The following is a 22,948-nucleotide window of genomic DNA, read 5'->3' on the forward strand; positions in this document are numbered from 1 at the left end:
GAAAAAATTCTCCTAGGTGAATACATTGCAAGACAACATTTATTAGGATAAATTAGGGCATGTTCGTTAAAAAAATAATAACTTTCAGTTGCGCTGAAAAATAGGAGTTAATTCACATATCCAAGTGGAGATGAAGATCCTTTAAAACACAAAGCAACTGTTTCGCCTGTAAGTGTTTTAGAAATGCCAAATCAAGTTTTTAGCCTCCAGAAGCCTCCAAGGATGGTTTTCTGCTGGTCCCTCTGTTGAGTGCCTTTTCCCACATATTCTCTTACACCAGACCACAGCTGTTTCAGGAATGAGGGAGGAGGTCTTAACTGCTTCTGTGGGTTTTCGATTAAGAATCCCCTATGGCAGCTGCCCGAGTAAAACGGAAACAAGAGACAAGTCTATTTCCTATGCATTATTCTAGTTCCAACTAGAATTCCCCCACCCCCATGAAATACTTTACTTTCATAATTTGATTTTTGGATTTTTTTAAAAACCCATTTTTGAATAAAATGGGATCTCCCTGCAGAAGTTGTTTTTGAGTATCCTTAGCCTGAACCCGCAAAGAAACCACCACCCACCTCATCGCAAGTGCTGGCTTTGTGTTACCTGGGTTGGGAGGGGACATGGCTGCCACCCAGCAGCCCAGCTGTGGGGCGATGTATGTCCACGTGAGCTGGCTGCCCTCCTGGTGCACCAGGCCCAGGCCGCTTTTCAGCCACGTTCCTGTGGGATTCAGAACAGAACTTCAGCTACATGTGCACCGTATCTACAGCGCAAAGCTTACGCATATCTTAAAAGTCACATTAAGCAGCTAAGATGGCCCGACTGTCACCTAGAGACTGTGCACAGCTTTCTGCAGAGGTTTTTTGCAATTTCCTTCAGGGAAAAGTTAACACCTTCAGTTTTCTTTGTCCTTCCCAATTAAATTACTTCCAGCAACTTTATTAAACATTCCTCCTTCCCAAATGCAGGTAATTGTAGCAGAAGCTTTTGATTTTAGAAGTAGAATGAAAGTAGCTTGATAGGGGTTGGTGGAAAGAAGGGATGGGGGTAGGGAAGTCCAGTGCTGTTTATCCTGTTTATTCCCAGATAAATGAGCAAATTTCCTGAATCACAGAGCAGCTACCTTGTAATCACTTAAGAAAGTCTTTTAAAATAAATTTCTTGGTGCCACCCCTGCAAATTATGATCTGGTAGGCTCTGCTTTCCACCTGGTTCTGATGCTGAGAAACCGTGAATTAGTCAATGTCTATGTTCTTTCTTCCCGTTATGATTTTAAGAAAAACCAGTATTGAACATGAACAAGCACTGACTACGTACCAGCTACTCCACGTAATGTATTTTACAGCCATTACTTAAAAGTCTCACAACAACCCTCCAGAGTAGGAGTGATTTCCCCTGTCTGAACGAGGAAATTGGAGATGGGTGAGTTACCCAAACGCTCGGTGGTACACAGCAGAGCAGAGAAGGAACCTCATCTGGCTGACCTCAAGACCTGGGCCTGCCACACTGCATTGCATATAAACCCTCCTGGCTTTTAATGGCTTTTTCCATCAACTTTTTATAAAGTTTCTGGGAGCAGACCCATTGAGGAAGATTAGCTTGCCCAAGGATGTTCAGCTGCACGGCTGGCACAGGATGACTTTCACTCGGGCCCCTGGGACCCGGCTCACCTGCAGAACCCTGTCTGGGGCCTATGGGGGCTGTGGGTCAGCAGGAGACAAGGAAGAATGCTGGCTGCACCCCCCAACACCTGCCCAGTCCCAGATACGGGGGCAGCTCCTAGAATCACGCACCACTGAAATGGCTATGTTGGTGGGCCCCAAATGGACCAACTACGCCAACCATTCCACTCCCTCCCAATCATTGCCTCCCCTGTGCACCCTCGCCCCTGAGGTGGCAAGAGTGGAATTTTTTTTTCCCCCGAGGAAGGAAACAATACTGGGGCTGCTTATAGGGCCTCCCAGTTGCCACAGCAACACTCAACCATGGTTGGGCATTGAGGTGCCGCTGTAGCAACGGGCAGCTTCGGCTCGGCAGCATCTCCCTGCCCTGCCCCAACGACAGGTAAACCGAGGGGGGACAGCGGAAGGCGGGGTGCAAATGAGAGCCCTGCATTCTCTGACCTCCTTCAGCAACAGGCCAGATCACGACTGTCCTGGGTTTGAGAGGATTTCAATTCAGGTTAGAAGACAACATAAGGTGGAGGTTTCTAAAATGAGAATGCAGATGACGGTGCCCGATCCAGACGCGGCTCCTGAAGAACACAACCCTAATTATTTATAAATCAACGGCATTCCTTAGCGCCACACGGCTACTGGAAACAGACCTTAAGAAAATGGGTTTCTCTGGTAGGAAAGTTTCCCTGCAGGTGGAGAATGGTGTCTTGGGGGCTGCTCCCACCCCTGCCTTGGGACCCCCCCCATACACACATTGCACCGATGACTTACCCACCACCTGTCTCTCCCCCGTGCTCCCACGGCAGCCGTGCTGTCAGCGCTTGGCAGCAGCCGGAAGCGACCATTTGTTCTTTGATTTGCAGTTTTCTCAGATTAGACTCTTGAGTCACTGCTTCTCAAATGGGGGTGGGTATGAGCTTGGGCTGACCAAAACCCAAAAAGCTGGAAGCTAGAGTCCTGATTTCTGCTCACTCATAGGAGAACCACATGACTTCATCCCTAAGTTCCAAGTGCTTCTACAACACAACAAAACCAACTGCAAACAGACTCTAAAAACACCCAATCGGCATTTTAGGTCTACAAGGCCATTCTCCAAGGAGCTGCCTGAGTGGGTGCAGACCCAGGCCCAGCGCTGAGCTGACGGGCCCTGGGGTCCACCTGGAGGGCCACAGTCAGGGGACAGAAGTGGGAGCTGTGAAGGTCATCCAGGGGTACATGGAGGGTACAGTCCCACCTGGGTGGGGGGCAGTGCAGAAAGCTTCAGGACGAGCCTGACTTTGATGAACAAGCAGGATTTCATCAGTTCGAGAGAGGGGGACACTGCAGGCAAATGAAACAGTGAGCATAAAGGTGTGGGACGTGCCATGGGAATATCAGATGCCTGGGTATGGGATGGAGGGGCAGGGAGGGGCGGCTGGGCCAGGGCAGGGAGGATTTTAGGGTCTGCCTGGAAACGCATCAACTGTATCAGGAGTGGGAACCCACCCACAGATCTGTGAGCCGAGTCACGATGCAGCCACAGCGGCCACTCACCACCTGCCCCCCGACACGCCCTCTGTCCCCACCCCCAGCTCCTCCCAGTCCCCTCACTTACACTTTTCCCACAGTCCGTGACTCTGCCTGCAGTTACTGCTCTAAGCTCACATAGGTTTCCTCCTTTCCAAAAAAATCTACCCATCCTTCAAGGCTCAGATCGAGTTCTGTGCTCTCCCTGAGGTCTTCTAGAAGACAGGGGACCCTCTCTTCCCTGCACTCCTAGGCCACGTGATGCTCCACCATCAATTTTCCAAATACACATGTTGCCTGACCTTGCTAACTGGTTCTCCCATATCTTGCTTCCTCTCCAAGTGTGGGCTTGTGCCTTATATAACCCCTTTCTCTTCTTCTCAGCACCTAGAAATACCCATGGAGTGGGCACTCAATAATAATCAAGAACCAGTGAAAGCCAGGTGGGCAATCCAAAAAAATAATATCAGGTAACCATGTGCAAAAAGCTGGGTGTGGCTGGCGAGAAAGATATCCCAGTGGGAGCGTGATTAAGGCTGGGATTCTGCTTTCACAAACCAGAGGGAACGAAGCCAGCTGGGAGACAGTCATTTATTTTGGCATCGTTCTTCTGTAAAATGTACACGTATTCAGTGAATAAAGTGTCACACTATTCGGGGACTTGATGATCACGCCGTTACTGGCAAAAGCGTTTCCAAGCTTTCTCTGTGTTTTGTGGGAGGAGGAAAAGCTACAGGGAATACAAGAATTAATGACTCGTGTTTTGGAAGCATATGCTTCTCATTACTGAGATGTGAATGCCGTGGGAGGGGTGAGGATGCTTTCCCACCTCGAGGAGAGGGCACCTGGAGGAAGAGATTACTGAACCCGTGGGCTGGAGAGCTAGTGCAAGATTCCTGATCTGTGATCCCAGGCAGCAGAACCAATCAACCCGTAGGGTCTCTCTTGCTGGACTGTATCATGTGATGTGGACCTGCACCAGCTGCCGACATCTGCATGGGGACCTCAGCCCTGCTCGGGGGCCACCAGGGAGGGGCCAGCCTCGCAGGCAAAAGAAAGCTCCAATCGCAAGGCCTTCCTGCTTGTTCTCCTCCGGCCACCGGGTGTGACCAGCCTCCATATCCCCGGAGGGCTGACCCGATTACTCTCCTTTCCCTTGGGATCTACAACAGCTGCCCAGCCCAGCTTTTTTCCTCAGACCCACCTCCTTCCTGCACTGCTCCTTCAGCCGCCTGACCCGTCACCCGTCACTTCACGCCTCTTCCCACCACTTCCTCTGTCTTTTTCCCTCGGCGCCCTCTTCACCAGCAGTCAGTTGAGATAGTGGCTGGGACTTGCAGAACCACATGGTGGGGTCCTCTGCTAAAGGTGGGAGGCAGCAGCTCTGCACTGGCCCTGGACGCCTTCTTTCTGCAAAAACCGGCCCAGGTGCTACTATACTGAGTGGGCGCCAGGGGCCACCTGAGCGTCCCGGGAGCAGGCCGGGTGACCCCACCTGCCTCTCTGCTCTGACCTGGCTATTCCCGGAATGAATGAATGTGAGGGTTACAGCATGTTCTCTCTAGCATCAAGGAGTGAAAGTCTGTGGTACCGAAATTACTAGATCATTGGTTTTCAAATCACTTTGAAAGCATTTGAACTCTCTCTTTAATGAAACAGAACCCAATATAACAAACAGATACGAGAAGAGCTTCCCTGCACAAGGGTAAAAAGAGCCCCTTTTTCCCCCCATTGCCATGGAAACCTCCAAGATGCCTCCTGGACATGGTTTGGAATCTACTCCTCTATACAACGTGAGTTTTTTTCCTTTTTTTTTAAATTAATTTTTATTGAGATATATTCACATACCATGTGCAGTCATACAAAACAAAGCGTACATGCAGTTGTTTACAGTGCCATTATATAGTTCTGCATTCATCACCAAAATTAATTTTTGACATTTTCATTACCACACACACAAAACTAATAAGAATAAAAATTAAAGTGAAAAAGAACAATTAAAGTAAAAAAGAACACTGGGTGTTTTTGGTTTTGTTTTTTTTTTTTTTTTTTTTTTTTTTTCTGCCCCCGTTTTTCTACTCATCCATCCACACACTGGACAAAGGGGAATGTGGAATGTGGCCCATATGGCTTCCCCCAATCACATAGTCACCCCTCAGAAGCTGTATTTTTATATGATTATAACGTTGAGTTTTATTGGCCAAAATTTGAAAAGGAAATTTTATAAAAATTCTAACAAGTATCATTTGGTCCTGCCTTATGGAATTGAATGTAATTTTGATGTTTCTTGATGACTCGGGGTCATGATTACAATCAGTTACAATAATGGACTCTAAAATATCGACACTCTTAGGTCCCCTCCTGCAGTAAGAAAGGGATCTCTTCTTTTATACTTAATGTCCCCCATGTGGGTTTCCCCTCTTTTCTTTCCTTGCAGTCGTCATTGATCCAGTTTTCAGCTCTGCTCCCTCACCACCACCATCGCTGACTTCCCATTTGGGCAGTCTGCTATTGGGAAAGCAATAGCCCACATTATTAAAAACTGTCTGGAATATGAGCCTGGGCATGGGAGGGGCTGAACAGCAGGGCCAGAAGCTGAACAGAAATCTGGATCCAAGTTCAGTATTTTTTTCTTCTACACCACAACCTTATGCCAATTTTTGCCTGAATTATCATTGTCTAGAGTTAAACTTGACAAAATGGGAAGCTTTAGAGATATTTTCAAGTATAAATAACCTGTTGAAATATCAGCCTAATCTTGTGAAAATGAGTTAGTTACTTATTCAAATGGCAAGGCTCGTTGTGTATAAAGTAACACGAGTTCTCAAATTTGGAAGGTGCATTTAATTACAATTATTATCATGTAAAATGATTGAAAGGCAGAACAAGACGTGCTGCATGCTTGCCTGTAAGATCTGATGGGGTCTCCTAGCAATCATGAAGGTTGCCACTTTCTTGCTTGGTTACCAAGCAACGATGTAATCAACTTTAATTTACAAAATATAAAGAAAAGTGAGTTTAAAAATCTAACAAATGGCTGTCAAAAGGGGGAAGAAATCTAAAACATGAAAAAGGGCCAGAAACACAATGTCTAATTTGAATACAACATGAAGGGTTCAGATTTACTCTCTTTTTCCTGCCTGGCACAATTATTCTGCTTGGAAGCCCCTATTTTAGCAGCCAAGACACCCCAGCTCAACATCTGGTAACAAGCAGAGAAACCTGATATTATGAATGCTATTATTTTGAAATAGAAATTGCAAGTGAAAACCCACACTTCAACAGGTTATAAATTGAAGTGGGTGCCCAGCACATGAGCCAAACATGCAGGGACACAGTCGCTGCTCTCTGAAATTTATTACCATGTCAGGAGGTTTTGGGACACTGGACAGGTCATTCCCAGGACTGTAAAGGGTCACTGACCACATGGATGGCTTCCCTGGAATTAGAGAACCCAACGTGTGAGTTCCAGCGTATGCTTCTGAGCTGTGAGAGCTGAGGAAGTTCTCAGGAGGCCGGGACTGGGGCTGGCCAACACCTTGAGGACATCACTGAGCTCCTGGGCCAATTCAGGAGCCACCTGCTTCCCACTTATTTTGCCATCTAAGTCATAAATGGCCTCCTTGTTTAAGCACTTGTAGTTGGGTTTTATACTTCTCACAGCTAACATATTCTGATATATTTTTCCATAAAGAGGTTGAAATGAATGCTACTAGGACTGTGAGCTGAGGCTCATGAAGAAATCCATAGCCACCCAGAAAACCCATCTCAAGAAAGTCATATCTAGGTATTGTTAAAAAAAAAAAAAAAAAAAAAAAAAAAACACAGAAAATAACAAGTGTTGCTGAGGAAATGGAAGAATTGGAACTCTCTTGCATTGCTGATGGGACTGTAACATGGTGCAGCTGCAGTGGGAGACAGTTTGGCAGTTCCTCAAAAAGTTAAACAGAATTACCACATGACCCAGCAATTTCACTCCTAGGCATACACCCCAAATAATTAAGAGCAGGGACTCAAACCATACACCGGTGCTCATAGAGCAGCATTATTCACAACTGCCAAAAAGTAGAAATAACCCAAGTGTCCGTCAACAGATGAATGAACAAAATGTGGCATGTACATACAATGGACTATCATTCAGCTGTAATAAGGAATGAAGTTACAGAACACTGAAGAACAAAGTTTAAAAAGAACTAAATCAATGGCAAGATATCCTGTATTCATGGATAGGATGTCTTAATATCGTTAATATGTCAATATTACCCAAGGCAATCTATAGACCTGCATTGCAGCTGTGGTTTTCAATGCAACACCTATAAAAAGATTAGCAGCCTTTTCTGCAAAAAAAATTGCAAAAGCCAGTCCTCAAATTCATATGAAATTACACAGGACCCTGAGGAGCCAAGTCAATATTGCAAAAGAAAAACAGAGTGGGAGATCCTACACTTCTTGATTAAAAAACTTACTACAAAGCAAAAGTAATCAAAACAGTTTGATCCTGGCAAAAAGACAGACAAAAGACCAATGAATAGGATTAAGAGGCTAGAAATAAACACATACATCAATGGTCAACTTGTTTTCAAGAAGGACAATTATCTATATTAACCTTGACAGTTTTAAAATTTTGACAATTTCAATTTCAATTAATTTCTCCTAATTTCAACAAGTAACTACAATAACTGGGGAAATAATGGTCTCTTCAACAAATGATAGAAGGAAAATGGAACCTTCACCTATAAAAGAATGAAGTTAGATATCCGACTTCAAACTATATACAAAAATTAACTCTAGATGGATCAAGGACTTAACACAAGAGCTAAAACTAGAAAACTCATAGAAGAAAACATAGAGGGAACCTTCATAAAGTTGGATTTGGTAGTGATTTCTTAGATATGACATCAAAAGCACCAGTGACAAAAAAAAGATAAATGACTTCATCAAAATTAAAAACTTTGTACATCAACAAACAGTATCATAAAATGAAAAGACAACCTATAGAATGGGGAAAAATAATGTGTTAACCATATAGCTGATAAGGATTTAATATTCAGAATATATAAAGAACTGTTACAACTCAACAACAAAAAGATAAATAACACAAATAAAAAATCGGGGAAGATGGTGGAGTACAGAGATACAGGACTCACTCGTAAAGAAACAGCTACTGGGGAGGCAGAATCTGTCTGAAACAACTGTCTGGGGCTCTGGAAACCAGGCGAGTGCTGTACAGAATCCAGGGACGAGCAGGACGAAGAGTCTGAGAAACTGTGGTAAAGAATTGCGAGTGGCTTGCTCCATGGCACCTGTCAGTGCCCATTCCCCACTCTCGAGGTGTGCTGTCCCTGGTTGGCTGCCCAGGACTGTGTGGAGAGGGACATAGAAGTCCTCTTCCCCAAGAACAAGGAGGGTGGAGGACGGAACAGTTGAGTATTAATAACAGCTTTTGATTGGTGAATGTAGATCACTGGGTCCCAGCTATGAATGGTTGTTTTACCCCATCCTGAAAAGGGACCATCATGGCCACTGTTGCCAGTCCACCTCCAACAGGGGTGAAGGTGTTGGAGGTTTAAGGACACAGTGCCTCCTTAGGGCTTCGGGGAACAGTTTGCTGAAGGGCGCTATTTGCTGGGCAAGCCAGGGAAGCACAGCCTCACGGGGCTATCAAAAATGCTTTTTGGTATCTTTCAAGAGCTATTTGAACTGGTCTGTGCCCCATTTATGGGACCTGGCCCTGTTTTGGCTGGGAAAACTGACTTGGGAGAGTCCTCTGTGGGCTGACCCTCCTCCCAGAATTTTCCCTCCAGGCAAAAAGCAGCTAGAGGCAAACAGAGGAGTGTAAAAAATATATAGAGGCAAAGCACAAGCAGACAGAACAGATCAAGATTCCCAGAGAAGGATCAAAGGAAAGAGGCTTTCTCCTGGGGATAAAATATTGCACAAATAGTGCAATCTTAAAAGCTTAACACAAACTCAGGGCAAGAATCATATAAAGAACTGAAAAATCTGATCAGTTAAACAGTTAGGCAATCCTAAAGATCTAGAATAAGTTGAACCAAGTGTCAAAGAAACACCTTAACACAAAGCTAATCAACAATAAAACCCTAGGCAAGAGAGACAAACTTATCTTCAGAGTAAACTCATTGAGATAATCATATGCTTAGACATCAGCAAAAAATTAGAAGTCATACTAAGAAACAGGAACGTATGGCCCAGTCAAAGAACAAATCAAAAAGCCAGAGTAGATACAGAATTTGGAACAGCTAGCCAAAGATTTTCAAACAAATCTAAATCAATTTAAGGAGATGAAGGAAAATGTGGCTAAAGAGATAAAAGGATATTAAGAAGACACTGGGTGAGCATAAAGAAGAATTTGAAAGTTTGAAAAGAAACAAAACTGAACTCATGGGAATGAAAGACACAATAGAAGAGATTAAAATACACTAATGGGAGGGGCTGTCAGCTCCAGGAAGGAGAAGGGAGAATTGCAGTGGCTGCTCTCATCGGAAACTCATTCTACTGATTCAAACTCCAACCATAGATAGACTGAGGCCAGACACCAGAGACTCTGAGAGCAGCCAGCCCAGCAGAGAGGAGACGGGCATAGAAGGAAAACAACACGAGAAGCTCCAAAGTAAAAGCAGAGGATTTTTGGAGTTCTGGTGAACACAGAAAGGGGAAGGGCGGAGATCAGGCCTTGAGGCGCATATGCAAATCCCGAAGCAAGGCTGATCTCTCTGCCCAGGGCACCTTTCCTTAATGGCCCTGGTTGCTTTGTCTATTAGCATTTCAATAACCCATTAGATCTCTGAGGAGGGCCGTTTTTTTTTTTTTTTTTTTTTTTTTTTTTTTTTTTTTTTTTTTAAATCCTTTTTGCTTTTTCTAAAACAATTACTCTAAGAAGCTCAATACAGAAAGCTTCAAAGAATTGAAATTTGGGCACGTCAAGTCAAGAGCAGAAATAAGAGAGCTCTGAGACAAAAGGCAATAATCCAGTGGCTGAGAAAATTCACTAAACAACACAACTTCCCAAGAAAAGGGGGGTGTCCGCTCACAGCCACCATCCTGGTGGACAGGAAACACTCCTGCCCATCGCCAGCCCCATAGCCCAGAGCTGCCCCAGACAACCCAGTGTGACGGAAGTGCTTCAAATAACAGGCACACACCACAAAACTGGGCGTGGACATTAGCCTTCCCTGCAACCTCAGCTGAATGTCCCAGAGCTGGGAAGGGGGAGCAGTGTGAATTAACAGAGCCCCATTCAGCCATCATTTGAGCAGACTGGGAGCCTCCCAACACAGCCCAGCAGCCCAGAACTGCCCTGGGGGGACGGCACTCACCTGTGACATAGCACAGTCATCCCTCAACAGAGGACCCGGGGTGCACAGCCTGGAAGAGGGGCCCACTTGCAAGTCTCAGGAGCCATACTCCAATACCAAAGACTTGTGGGTCAGTGGCAGAGACAAACTGTGGCAGGACTGAACTGAAGGATTAGACTATTGCAGTAGCTTTAAAACTCTAGGATCATCAGGGAGATTTGATTGTTAGGGCCACCCCCCCTCCCCGACTGCCCAGAAACACGCCCCACATACAGGGCAGGCAACACCAACTACACACGCAAGCTTGGGACACCAATTGGGCCCCACAAGACTCACTCCCCCACTCACCAAAAAGGCTAAGCAGGGGAGATCTGGCTTGTGGAGAACAGGTGGCTCGTGGACGCCACCTGCTGGTTAGTTAGAGAAAGTGTACTCCACGAAGCTGTAGATCTGATAAATTAGAGATAAGGACTTCAACTGGTCTACAAACCCTAAAAGAACCCTATCAAGGACAGCAAATGCCACGAGGCCAAAAACAACAGAAAATTATAAAGCATATGAAAAAACCAGACGATATGGATAACCCAAGCCCAAGCACCCAAATCAAAAGACCAGAAGAGACACACCTAGAGCAGCTACTCAAAGAACTAAAGATGAACAATGAGACCATAGTACGGGATATGAAGGAAATCAAGAAGACCCTAGAAGAGCATAAAGAAGACATTGCAAGACTAAATAAAAAAATGGATGATCTTATGGAAATTAAAGAAACTGTTGACCAAATTAAAAAGATTCTGGACACTCATAGTACAAGACTAGAGGAAGCTGAACAACGAATCAGTGACCTGGAAGATGACAGAATGGAAAATGAAAGCATAAAAGAAAGAATGGGGAAAAAAATTGAAAAACTCGAAATGGACCTCAGGGATATGATAGATAATATGAAGCGTCCGAATATAAGACTCATTGGTGTCCCAGAAGGGGAAGAAAAGGGTAAAGGTCTAGGAAGAGTATTCAAAGAAATTGTTGGGGAAAACTTCCCAAATCTTCTAAACAACATAAATACACAAATCATAAATGCTCAGCGAACTCCAAATAGAATAAATCCAAAAAAACCCACTCCGAGACATATACTGATCACACTGTCAAACATAGAAGAGAAGGAGCAAGTTCTGAAAGCAGCAAGAGAAAAGCAATTCACCACATACAAAGGAAACAGCATAAGACTAAGTAGTGACTACTCAGCAGCCACCATGGAGGCGAGAAGGCAATGGCACGATATATTTAAAATTCTGAGAGAGAGGAATTTCCAGCCAAGAATACTTTATCCAGCAAAGCTCTCCTTCAAATTTGAGGGAGAGCTTAAATTTTTCACAGACAAAGAAATGCTGAGAGAATTTGCTAACAAGAGACCTGCCCTACTGGAGATACTCAAGGGAGCCCTACAGACAGAGAAACAAAGACAGGACAGAGAGACTTGGAGAAAGGTTCAGTACTAAAGAGATTCGGTATGGGTACAATAAAGGATATTAATAGAGAGAGGGAAAAATATGGCAAACATAATCCAAAGGATAAGATGGCTGATTCAAGAAATGCCTTCACGGTTTTAACGTTGAATGTAAATGGATTAAACTCCCCAATTAAAAGATATAGATTCGCAGAATGGATCAAAAAAAATGAACCATCAATATGTTGCATACAAGAGACTCATCTTAGACACAGGGACACAAAGAAATTGAAAGTGAAAGGATGGAAAAAAATATTTCATGCAAGCTACAGCCAAAAGAAAGCAGGTGTAGCAATATTAATCTCAGATAAAATAAACTTCAAATGCAGGGATGTTTTGAGAGACAAAGAAGGCCACTACATACTAATAAAGGGGGCAATTCAGCAAGAAGAAATAACAATCGTAAATGTCTATGCACCCAATCAAGGTGCCACAAAATACATGAGAGAAACATTGGCAAAACTAAAGGAAGCAATTGATGTTTCCACAATAATTGTGGGAGACTTCAACACATCACTCTCTCCTATAGATAGATCAACCAGACAGAAGACCAATAAGGAAATTGAAAACCTAAACAATCTGATAAATGAATTAGATTTAACAGACATCTACAGGACATTACATCCCAAATCACCAGGATACACATACTTTTCTAGTGCTCACGGAACTTTCTCCAGAATAGATCATATGCTGGGACATAAAACAAGCCTCAATAAATTTAAAAAGATTGAAATTATTCAAAGCACATTCTCTGACCACAATGGAATACAATTAGAAGTCAATAACCATCAGAGACTTAGAAAATTCACAAATACCTGGAGGTTAAACAACACACTCCTAAACAATCAGTGGGTTAAAGAAGAAATAGCAAGAGAAATTGCTAAATATATAGAGACGAATGAAAATGAGAACACAACATACCAAAACCTATGGGATGCAGCAAAAGCAGTGCTAAGGGGAAATTTATAGCACTAAACGCATATATTAAAAAGGAAGAAAGAGCCAAAATCAAAGAACTAATGGATCAACTGAAGAAGCTAGAAAATGAACAGCAAACCAATCCTAAACCAAGTAGAAGAAAAGAAATAACAAGGATTAAAGCAGAAATAAATGACATAGAGAACAAAAAAACAATAGAAAGGATAAATATCACCAAAAGTTTGTTCTTTGAGAAGATCAACAAGATTGACAAGCCCCTAGCTAGACTGACAAAATCAAAAAGAGAGAAGACCCATATAAACAAAATAATGAATGAAAAAGGTGACATAACTGCAGATCCTGAAGAAATTAAAAAAATTATAAGAGGATATTATGAACAACTGTATGGCAACAAACTGGATAATGTAGAAGAAATGGACAATTTCCTGGAAACATATGAACAACCTAGACTGACCAGAGAAGAAATAGAAGACCTCAACCAACCCATCACAAGCAAAGAGATCCAATCAGTCATCAAAAATCTTCCCACAAATAAATGCCCAGGGCCAGATGGCTTCACAGGGGAATTCTACCAAACTTTCCAGAAAGAACTGACACCAATCTTACTCAAACTCTTTCAAAACATTGAAAAAAATGGAACACTACCTAACTCATTTTATGAAGCTAACATCAATCTAATACCAAAACCAGGCAAAGATGCTACAAAAAAGGAAAACTACCGGCCAATCTCCCTAATGAATATAGATGCAAAAATCCTCAACAAAATACTTGCAAATCGAATCCAAAGACACATTAAAAAAATCATACACCATGACCAAGTGGGGTTCATTCCAGGCATGCAAGGATGGTTCAACATAAGAAAAACAATCAATGTATTACAACACATTAAAAACTCGAAAGGGAAAAATCAATTGATCATCTCAATAGATGCTGAAAAAGCATTTGACAAAATCCAACATCCCTTTTTGATAAAAACACTTCAAAAGGTAGGAATTGAAGGAAACTTCCTCAACATGATAAAGAGCATATATGAAAAACCCACAGCCAGCATAGTACTCAATGGTGAGAGACTGAAAGCCTTCCCTCTAAGATCAGGAACAAGACAAGGATGCCCGCTGTCACCACTGTTATTCAACATTGTGCTGGAAGTGCTAGCCAGGGCAATCCGGCAAGACAAAGAAATAAAAGGCATCCAAATTCGAAAAGAAGAAGTAAAACTGTCATTGTTTGCAGATGATATGATTTTATATCTAGAAAACCCTGAGAAATCAACGATACACCTACTAGAGCTAATAAACAAATTTAGCAAAGTAGCGGGATACAAGATTAATGCACATAAGTCAGTAATGTTTCTATATGCTAGAAATGAACAAACTGAAGAGACACTCAAGAAAAAGATACCATTTTCAATAGCAACTAAAAAAATCAAGTACCTAGGAATCAACTTAACCAAAGATCTAAAAGACCTATACAAAGAAAACTACATAACTCTACTAAAAGAAATAGAAGGGGACCTTAAAAGATGGAAAAATATTCCATGTTCATGGATAGGAAGGCTAAATGTCATTAAGATGTCAATTCTACCCAAACTCATCTACAGATTCAATGCAATCCCAATCAAAATTCCAACAACCTACTTTGCAGACTTGGAAAAGCTAGTTATCAAATTTATTTGGAAAGGGAAGATGCCTCGAATTGCTAAAGACACTCTAAAAAAGAAAAACGAAGTGGGAGGACTTACACTCCCTGACTTTGAAGCTTATTATAAAGCCACAGTTGCCAAGACAGCATGGTACTGGCACAAAGATAGACATATAGATCAATGGAATCGAATTGAGAATTCAGAGATAGACCCTCAGATCTATGGCCGACTGATCTTTGATAAGGCCCCCAAAGTCACCGAACTGAGCCATAATGGTCTTTTCAACAAATGGGGCTGGGAGAGTTGGATATCCATATCCAAAAGAATGAAAGAGGACCCCTACCTCACCCCCTACACAAAAATTAACTCAAAATGGACCAAAGATCTCAATATAAAAGAAAGTACCATAAAACTCCTAGAAGATAATGTAGGAAAACATCTTCAAGACCTTGTATTAGGCGGCCACTTCCTAGACTTTACACCCAAAGCACAAGCAACAAAAGAGAAAATAGATAAATGGGAACTCCTCAAGCTTAGAAGTTTCTGCACCTCAAAGGAATTTCTCAAAAAGGTAAAGAGGCAGCCAACTCAATGGGAAAAAATTTTTGGAAACCATGTATCTGACAAAAGACTGATATCTTGCATATACAAAGAAATCCTACAACTCAATGACAATAGTACAGACAGCCCAATTATAAAATGGGCAAAAGATATGAAAAGACAGTTCTCTGAAGAGGAAATACAAATGACCAAGAAACACATGAAAAAATGTTCAGCTTCACTAGCTATTAGAGAGATGCAAATTAAGACCACAATGAGATACCATCTAACACCGGTTAGAATGGCTGCCATTAAACAAACAGGAAACTACAAATGCTGGAGGGGATGTGGAGAAATTGGAACTCTTATTCATTGTTGGTGGGACTGTATAATGGTTCAGCCACTCTGGAAGTCAGTCTGGCAGTTCCTTAGAAAACTAGATATAGAGCTACCATTCGATCCAGCGATTGCACTCCTCGGTATATACCCGGAAGATCGGAAAGCAGTGACACGAACAGATATCTGCACGCCAATGTTCATAGCAGCATTATTCACAATTGCCAAGAGATGGAAACAACCCAAATGTCCTTCAACAGATGAGTGGATAAATAAAATGTGGTATATACACACAATGGAATACTACGCGGCAGTAAGAAGGAACGATCTGGTGAAACATATGACAACATGGATGAACCTTGAAGACATAATGCTGAGCGAAATAAGCCAGGCACAAAAAGAGAAATATTATATGCTACCACTAATGTGAACTTTGAAAAATGTAAAACAAATGGTTTATAATGTAGAATGTAGGGGAACTAGCAGTAGAGAGCAATTAAGGAAGGGGGAACAATAATCCAGGAAGAACAGATAAGCTATTTAACGTTCTGGGGATGCCCAGAAATGACTATGGTCTGTTAATTTCTGATGGTTGTAGTAGGAACAAGTTCACTGAAATGTTGCTATATTATGTAACTTTCTTGGGGTAAAGTAGGAACATGTTGGAAGTTAAGCAGTTATCTTAGGTTAGTTGTCTTTTTCTTACTCCCTTGCTATGGTCTCTTTGAAATGCTCTTTTATTGTATGTTTGTTTTCTTTTAACTTTTTTTTTCATACAGGTGATTTGAAAAAAGAAGGGAAAGTTAAAAAAAAAAAAAAAAAAAAAAAAAAAAAAAAAGAAAAAAGACAAACAGGGGAAAAAAAAAAAAAAAAAAAGATGTAGTGCCCCCTTGAGGAGCCTGTGGAGAATGCAGGGGTATTCGCCTACCCCACCTCCATGGTTGCTAACATGACCACAGACATAGGGGACTGGTGGTTTGATGGGTTGAGCCCTCTACCATAAGTTTTACCCTTGGGAAGACGGTTGCTGCAAAGGAGAGGCTAGGCCTCCCTGTATTTGTGCCTAAGAGTCTCCTCCTGAATGCCTCTTTGTTGCTCAGATGTGGCCCTCTCTCTCTGGCTAAGCCAACTTGAAAGGTGAAATCACTGCCCTCCCCCCTACGTGGGATCAGACACCCAGGGAAGTGAATCTCCCTGGCAACGTGGAATATGACTCCCAGGGAGGAATGTAGACCTGGCACCGTGGGACGGAGAACATCTTCTTGACCAAAAGGGGGATGTGAAAGGAAATGAAATAAGCTTCAGTGGCAGAGAGATTCCAAAAGGAGCCGAGAGGTCACTCTGGTGGGCACTCTTATGCACACTTTAGACAACCCTTTTTAGGTTCTAAAGAATTGGGGTAGCTGGTGGTGGATACCTGAAACTATCAAACTACAACCCAGAACCCATGAATCTCGAAGACAGTTGTATAAAAATGTAGCTTATGAGGGGTGACAATGGGATTGGGAAAGCCATAAGGACCAAACACCACTTTGTCTAGTTTATGGATGGATGTGTAGAAAAGTAGGGGAAGGAAACAAACAGACAAAGGTACCCAGTGTTCTTTTTTACTTCAATTGCTCTTTTTCACTCTAATTATTATTCTTGTTATTTTTGTGTGTGTGCTAATGAAGGTGTCAGGGATTGATTTAGGTGATGAATGTACAACTATGTAATGGTACTGTAAACAATCGAAAGTACAATTTGTTTTGTATGACTGCGTGGTATGTGAATATATCTCAATAAAATGATGATTAAAAAAAAAATAAAATAAAATACACTAATGGCATACAACAGCAGATCTGAATAGGCAAAAGAGAGAATCAGTGAACTAGAAGATAGGACAAGCAAATCTTACAGACAGGAAACAGATAGAGAAAAGAAGGGAAAAAATTGAGAAGGGTCTCAGGGATTTGAATGACAGCATGAAGCACACAAACATACACATCATGGGTGTCCCAGGAGAAGAGAAGGGAAAAGGGTCAGAAAGAATATTTGAGGAAATAATGGCCAAAAGTTCTGCACTCTTATGAAAGATATAAATACATACATCCAAGAAACACAATGTACTTCAAGCAGAGTGAATCCTAATAGATCTACTTCAAGACACATCCTAATCAGAATGTCAGATTCTAAAGATAAAGATAAAGAGAGATTCTTGAAAGCAGCAGGAGAAAAGCAATTTGTCACATACAAGGTAATTGCGATAAAATTAAGTTCTAATTTCTCACCAGAAAAAATGGAGGTGAGAAGGCAGTCGTATGATATATTTAAGGTACTGAAAGAGAAAATCTGCCAACCAAGAATTCTTTATTTGGAAAAAATGTCCTTCAAAAATGAGGGAGAGTTTAAAATATTCACAGATAAATAGAAGCTGAGAGAGTTCATTAACAAGAAGCCTGCCTTACAAGAAATACTAAAGGGAGTTCTGCGGGCTGAAAGGAAAAGACAGGAGAGAGAGACTTAGAGGAGAGGATGGAAATGAAGATTATTGGGCAACTCAAAGCTTAAAAAGGGAGGCAAAAATAAGATATAACACATAAAAAGCAGAGGATAAAATGGTTAAAGAAAGTGTACTGCCTTTACAGTCATAACACTGAATGTTAATGGATTAAACTTTCCAACCAAAAGACACAGATTTGCAGAATGGATAAAAAAAAAAACCATGATCCAACCATATGTTGCTCACAAGAGACTCACCTTAGACCCCAAGACACAAATAGGTTGAAAGTGAAAGGTTGAAAAAGATATTCCATGCAAATAGTAACTAAAACAGAGCTGGGGTAGCTATACTAATATTGTATAAAATAGACTTTAAATGCAAAACTATTATAAAAGACAATGAAAGACACTATATATTAATAAAAGGGGCAAGAAGAAATAGAAGTCATAAATATATATGCACCAACCAGTGTGCCTCAAAATACATGAGGTGAACACTGGCAAAACTGAAGGAAGAAATACATGTCTTTAAGAAAATACACCACTCTCATAAATAGATAGAACACCTAGACAGAGGATCAATAAGAAAACAGAGAATTTGAATAATATGATAAATGAACTAGACCAAACAGACCTATATACAGAACTTTGCACCCCAAAGCAGCAGGATAAACATTTTTCTCAAGTGCTCATGGATCATTCTCCAGGAGTGACCACAAGTAGGCTCACAAAACAAGTCTCAATCAGTTTAATAAGACTGAAATTATACAAAGTGCATTTTCTGACCTTAGTGGATTGGAAAGATGCTCAATATTTCTAGCTATTAGGGAAATGCAAATCAAAACCAAAATGAGATAGAATTTCCCACCTACTAGAATGAACACTATTAAAAAACTGGAAACTACAAGTGTTGGAGACGATGTGGAGAAATAGGATCACTTATTCATTGCTGGAGGGAGTATAGTATGGTACAGCCATTGTGGAAGACAGTCTGGCAGTTCCTCATGAAGCTAAGTATAAAATTGCCATATGACCCAGCAATCTCGCTACTGGGTATCTACCCAAAGAACTTAAAGTAGGGACTGAAACAGATACTTTCATACTGATGTTTATAGTGGCATTCTTTACAATTACCAAAAGATGAAGCAACCCAAGTGTCCAACAACCGATAAACGGATAAACAAACGTGGTATCTACATATGATGGAACATTATTTAGCTATAAAAAGGAATGAAGTCCTGACGCATAGGACATCATGGATAAACCCTGAGGACATTATATTGAATGAAATAAGCCAGACACAAGAGGACAAATACTGCATGATCTAAGTGATATGACTTAATTATAATAAGCAAACACATAGAGTTAGAATCAAGCATAAAGCTTACCAGGAGATAGAGTGGGGGGTAAAGAATGAGGAGCTTATGCTAATTTGTTCAGAATTTCTAATTAGATTGATTGTAAATGTTTGGAAATGGATAGTTGTGATGGTAGCACATTATTGTGAGTGTAATTAACAGCACTGAATTATGTGTGTGAATGCAGTTGAAATGGGAAGTTTTGGGTCATGTATGCTACCAGAAGGAAAGTTAGAAGACAAAACATGGGGCTGTATAGCACAGTGAACCCTGCTGTGGATGAAGGACTGTGGTTAATAGTCCAAATATAAGAATGTTCTTTCATGAATTATAACAAATTTGTATCACTATTACACAGTATTAATAAAAGGGTGGTATTTAGGAAAAAAACACCTAATGCAAACTATGGACCATAGTTAGCAGTAATATTTTAATGTTCTTTTATCAATTTAACAAAGGTACCACACCAATGTTAAGTGTTAACAATAGGGGGGTATAAGTGAACATTGCATGTTTCACATGATATTTCTGTAAACCCACAACTTCTGTAATTAAGAAAAAAACAATAATTAAAAAAACATTATGCTAAGTGAATGAATCAGACACAAAGTGCTACATATTGTATGATTCAGTTTGTATAAAATATGAATATAAATAAATCTATAGAGACAGAATTAGGCTAGTGGTTCTGGTGGGCTGGGGAAACATAGAGGGATTGGGAGGTGACTGCTAAGGGGTTTTTCTTTTTGGAGTAATGAAAATGTTCTAAAATTGATTGTGGTGATGAATGCACAACTCTGTGATTACACTAAAAGCCACTGATTGTACACTTTGGATGGATTGTATGGTATGTGAATATCTCTCAATAAAAAGCCTTTAAAAAGTGGGCAGAGAACTTGAAAAGTCATTTCTCCAAAGAAGATGTACAAATGGCCAAGAGAGCACACACATTAGAGAAATGAAAACCAAGTGCACTATGAGACACAACTTACACCCACCAAGATGGCTATTTTTAAAAAATAAAACAAAATAAACAAAATAGTAAGTGTTGGTCAGGATGAGAATAAACTGGAGCCCTTACACATTGTTAGTGGGAATGTAAAATGGTGCAGCTACTGTGGAAATCATTTTGGCAGTTCCTCAGGAAACAGAACATGTAATTACCAAACAACCTGGCAATCCCACTTCTGTGTATATACCCCAAAGAAATGAAAGCAGAGGCTTGAATGATACTGTACATCAATGTACACAGCAGCATTATTCACAAAAGCCAAAAGTGGAAGCAAATCCATCAACACAAGAATGGATAAATGAAATGTAGTCTACACACACAATGGAATATTATTCAGCTGTAAAAAGGAATGAAGTTCTAATAAATACCACTACATGGGTGAACCTCAAAGACATCATGTTGAGTGAAATAAGCCAGACACAAAAAGAGAGATATTGAGTGATCACACTTTTATGAAATACCTAGAATAAGCAAATTCATAGAGATAGTAGATTACAGGTTACAAGGGGTTGGGAGTGAGGGGACGGGTGAGGTATTGCTTAATGGGTGCAAATTTTCTGTTTCAGGTGATGAAAATATTTGGTACTGAATGTTGGTGATGGTTGCACAATATTGTGAATGTAACACCACAGAATCGTTCACTTGGAAAAGGTTAAAATAGGAAAGTGTTAGTTGTATATGTGTTACCAAATAAGTTAAAAAAAAAAAAAGAAAAAAAAGGAATGATGATCTGATACATGTTACAACATGAATGAACCTTGAAAACATTATGCTGAGTGAAATAAGCCAGACACAGAAGAACAAATGTATGATTCGACTTATATGAAATATCCAGAATAAGCAACTTTATAGAGACAGAAAGCAAATTAGAGATTACTGGATTCTGGAGGGAGGGGAGAATGCAAGATATGCTTAATGGGTGTAGAGGTTTAGTTTGGCATAATGGGAAAGTTTTGGTAATGGATGGTGGTGATAGTAGCATGATTGTGATTATAATTAATGCCATTGAATTATACATTTAAAAGTACTTAAAATAGCAAATTTTACAGTATGTGTGTGTGTGCTACCTCAATAAAAAAAAAAATGAAAATCCTATTAATTAAGAGGTTCACACTGTAAAATATAGCCATTCCCACTCCTACCCATCATTTTCACTGCGGAATATTCGGGAGCATTTATGGTGAGAGGCGCGGGCCACCTGTACTGACACAGGTGTGGAATGGGACAGAAGCCAGCTCTGACTGTCCTACTGTCATCTCCTCTCTTGGGTCACAGTGGTGCTTGCTGGACTGTCAACATGGAGCAGGCCTTAGCTAGTGTTTCTATTATTATTATTATTGTACTATTTGTAATCACAGGGTCTACCCAGACCCCCAAATACACTGGATTTCTCTAGAAACCAGGTGACTTACATTTTTGTGGCTTTCATCTGCAATATCTTAAGCTATAACCTCTACTATAATTTTCTTCCAACTGTACACAGAAAAGCATCCAGATCTAACTCTATTTTATTGCAAGCTTTAACAAAACCACTCATTCCCTCAAATCAAAACACAAAAATCCATCAGACCTTTAGCCACATACATCAGTATGGCAGAGACAGTGAAAATTTCGACTTTTTTGTTTCTGTTATATTGGAGTACCCTTCTTTTTCTAAATTAAAGTTTACACCTTTGAATAGCTATGTATCCTTCTCTGGAATTATTTTTTCCATGAAATCTATGGGTTTGTTGGTTATACGCAAAGTATTTGCCTGGTGGTCAATCATCTAATCATTCTTGTTGAAAGCAATCAAACTGAAGAGCAAAAGTTACGTGCAGATGATTGGATTTCTATAGCTTTGGGCAAGTGCGTTTTGTAGGACAGATTTAAACAAGAATAAAATTAAGGGCAACTCACTATAACCAACAACCTTCTGCTTGATGCATAAAATCACAGATATGTTGAATTATTAAAAATTAAAAGCAGAAGTGAATCCTTTATTCAGCTGCAACATGTTCCCTGGGTATTTTTAGGGTAGTTTTGGAGAAACAGACTCTTAAAAATAATTTTAATCTAAGCAACTGTTTTTTTTCTCTTTAAGCTTTAGCAGGAGAACTATCACAAAACTTACTGAAATCAAGGAGCAAGTAATGGGAAACCATAAAGATTTTCACAGAAATCTTATGCCTTAAAAAGGCAGCCAGGAATATTATGGTGCATAATAGCATTGATAAAAGTTAAAGAGAGAATTTTGAATTTACAATAGGTAAATATAAATTTCCAGAAAGTAATATCAGAGTACAGACTAATTAGCCCCATATGGAGAGAAATTTTGTTTAGCCATCTTGCAACTCCACGTTCACTCTCAAGCATACAATTATCCACAAAGCCCAATATCCATCTTGCAACTCCACGTCAGAATGAATTGGATGGGGACTAAAGACTGTGGATGGCTCCGCTACTAATCCCCAGCAGAAGAAAAACAGTTCAGAATGAAGGATAGCAGAACAGAGAATTTTACAAACATGGACAGATGTGGTAAGACGCCCTAAACCAATGCTTGTTAAATGGAGATCATATTACAATGTGGATTCTGCTTCTGCGTCTGGAGTAAAGCCAGAGGCTCTGCAGTCTAACAAGCTCCCAGGGATGCTCATGC

General features: G+C 40.8%; 1 protein-coding gene across 3 annotated transcripts in view; it reads right to left on the bottom strand.

Moving 5' to 3' along the window:
• FAM171A1 (family with sequence similarity 171 member A1) overlaps positions 1 to 22,948 on the bottom strand; it is a 152,155-nt gene that overhangs the window by 5,806 nt on the left and 123,401 nt on the right. For all 3 annotated transcript variants that reach the window (XM_037845756.1, XM_037845755.1, XM_037845758.1), the window contains one exon: positions 598 to 714. In XM_037845756.1, the coding sequence (XP_037701684.1) occupies positions 598 to 714 (117 nt within the window). The remainder of the gene's footprint in view (positions 1 to 597; positions 715 to 22,948) is intronic.

Source organism: Choloepus didactylus, chromosome 8 (assembly GCF_015220235.1).
Source record: "Choloepus didactylus isolate mChoDid1 chromosome 8, mChoDid1.pri, whole genome shotgun sequence".
In the NCBI taxonomy this organism is placed as follows: Eukaryota; Metazoa; Chordata; class Mammalia; order Pilosa; family Megalonychidae; genus Choloepus; species Choloepus didactylus.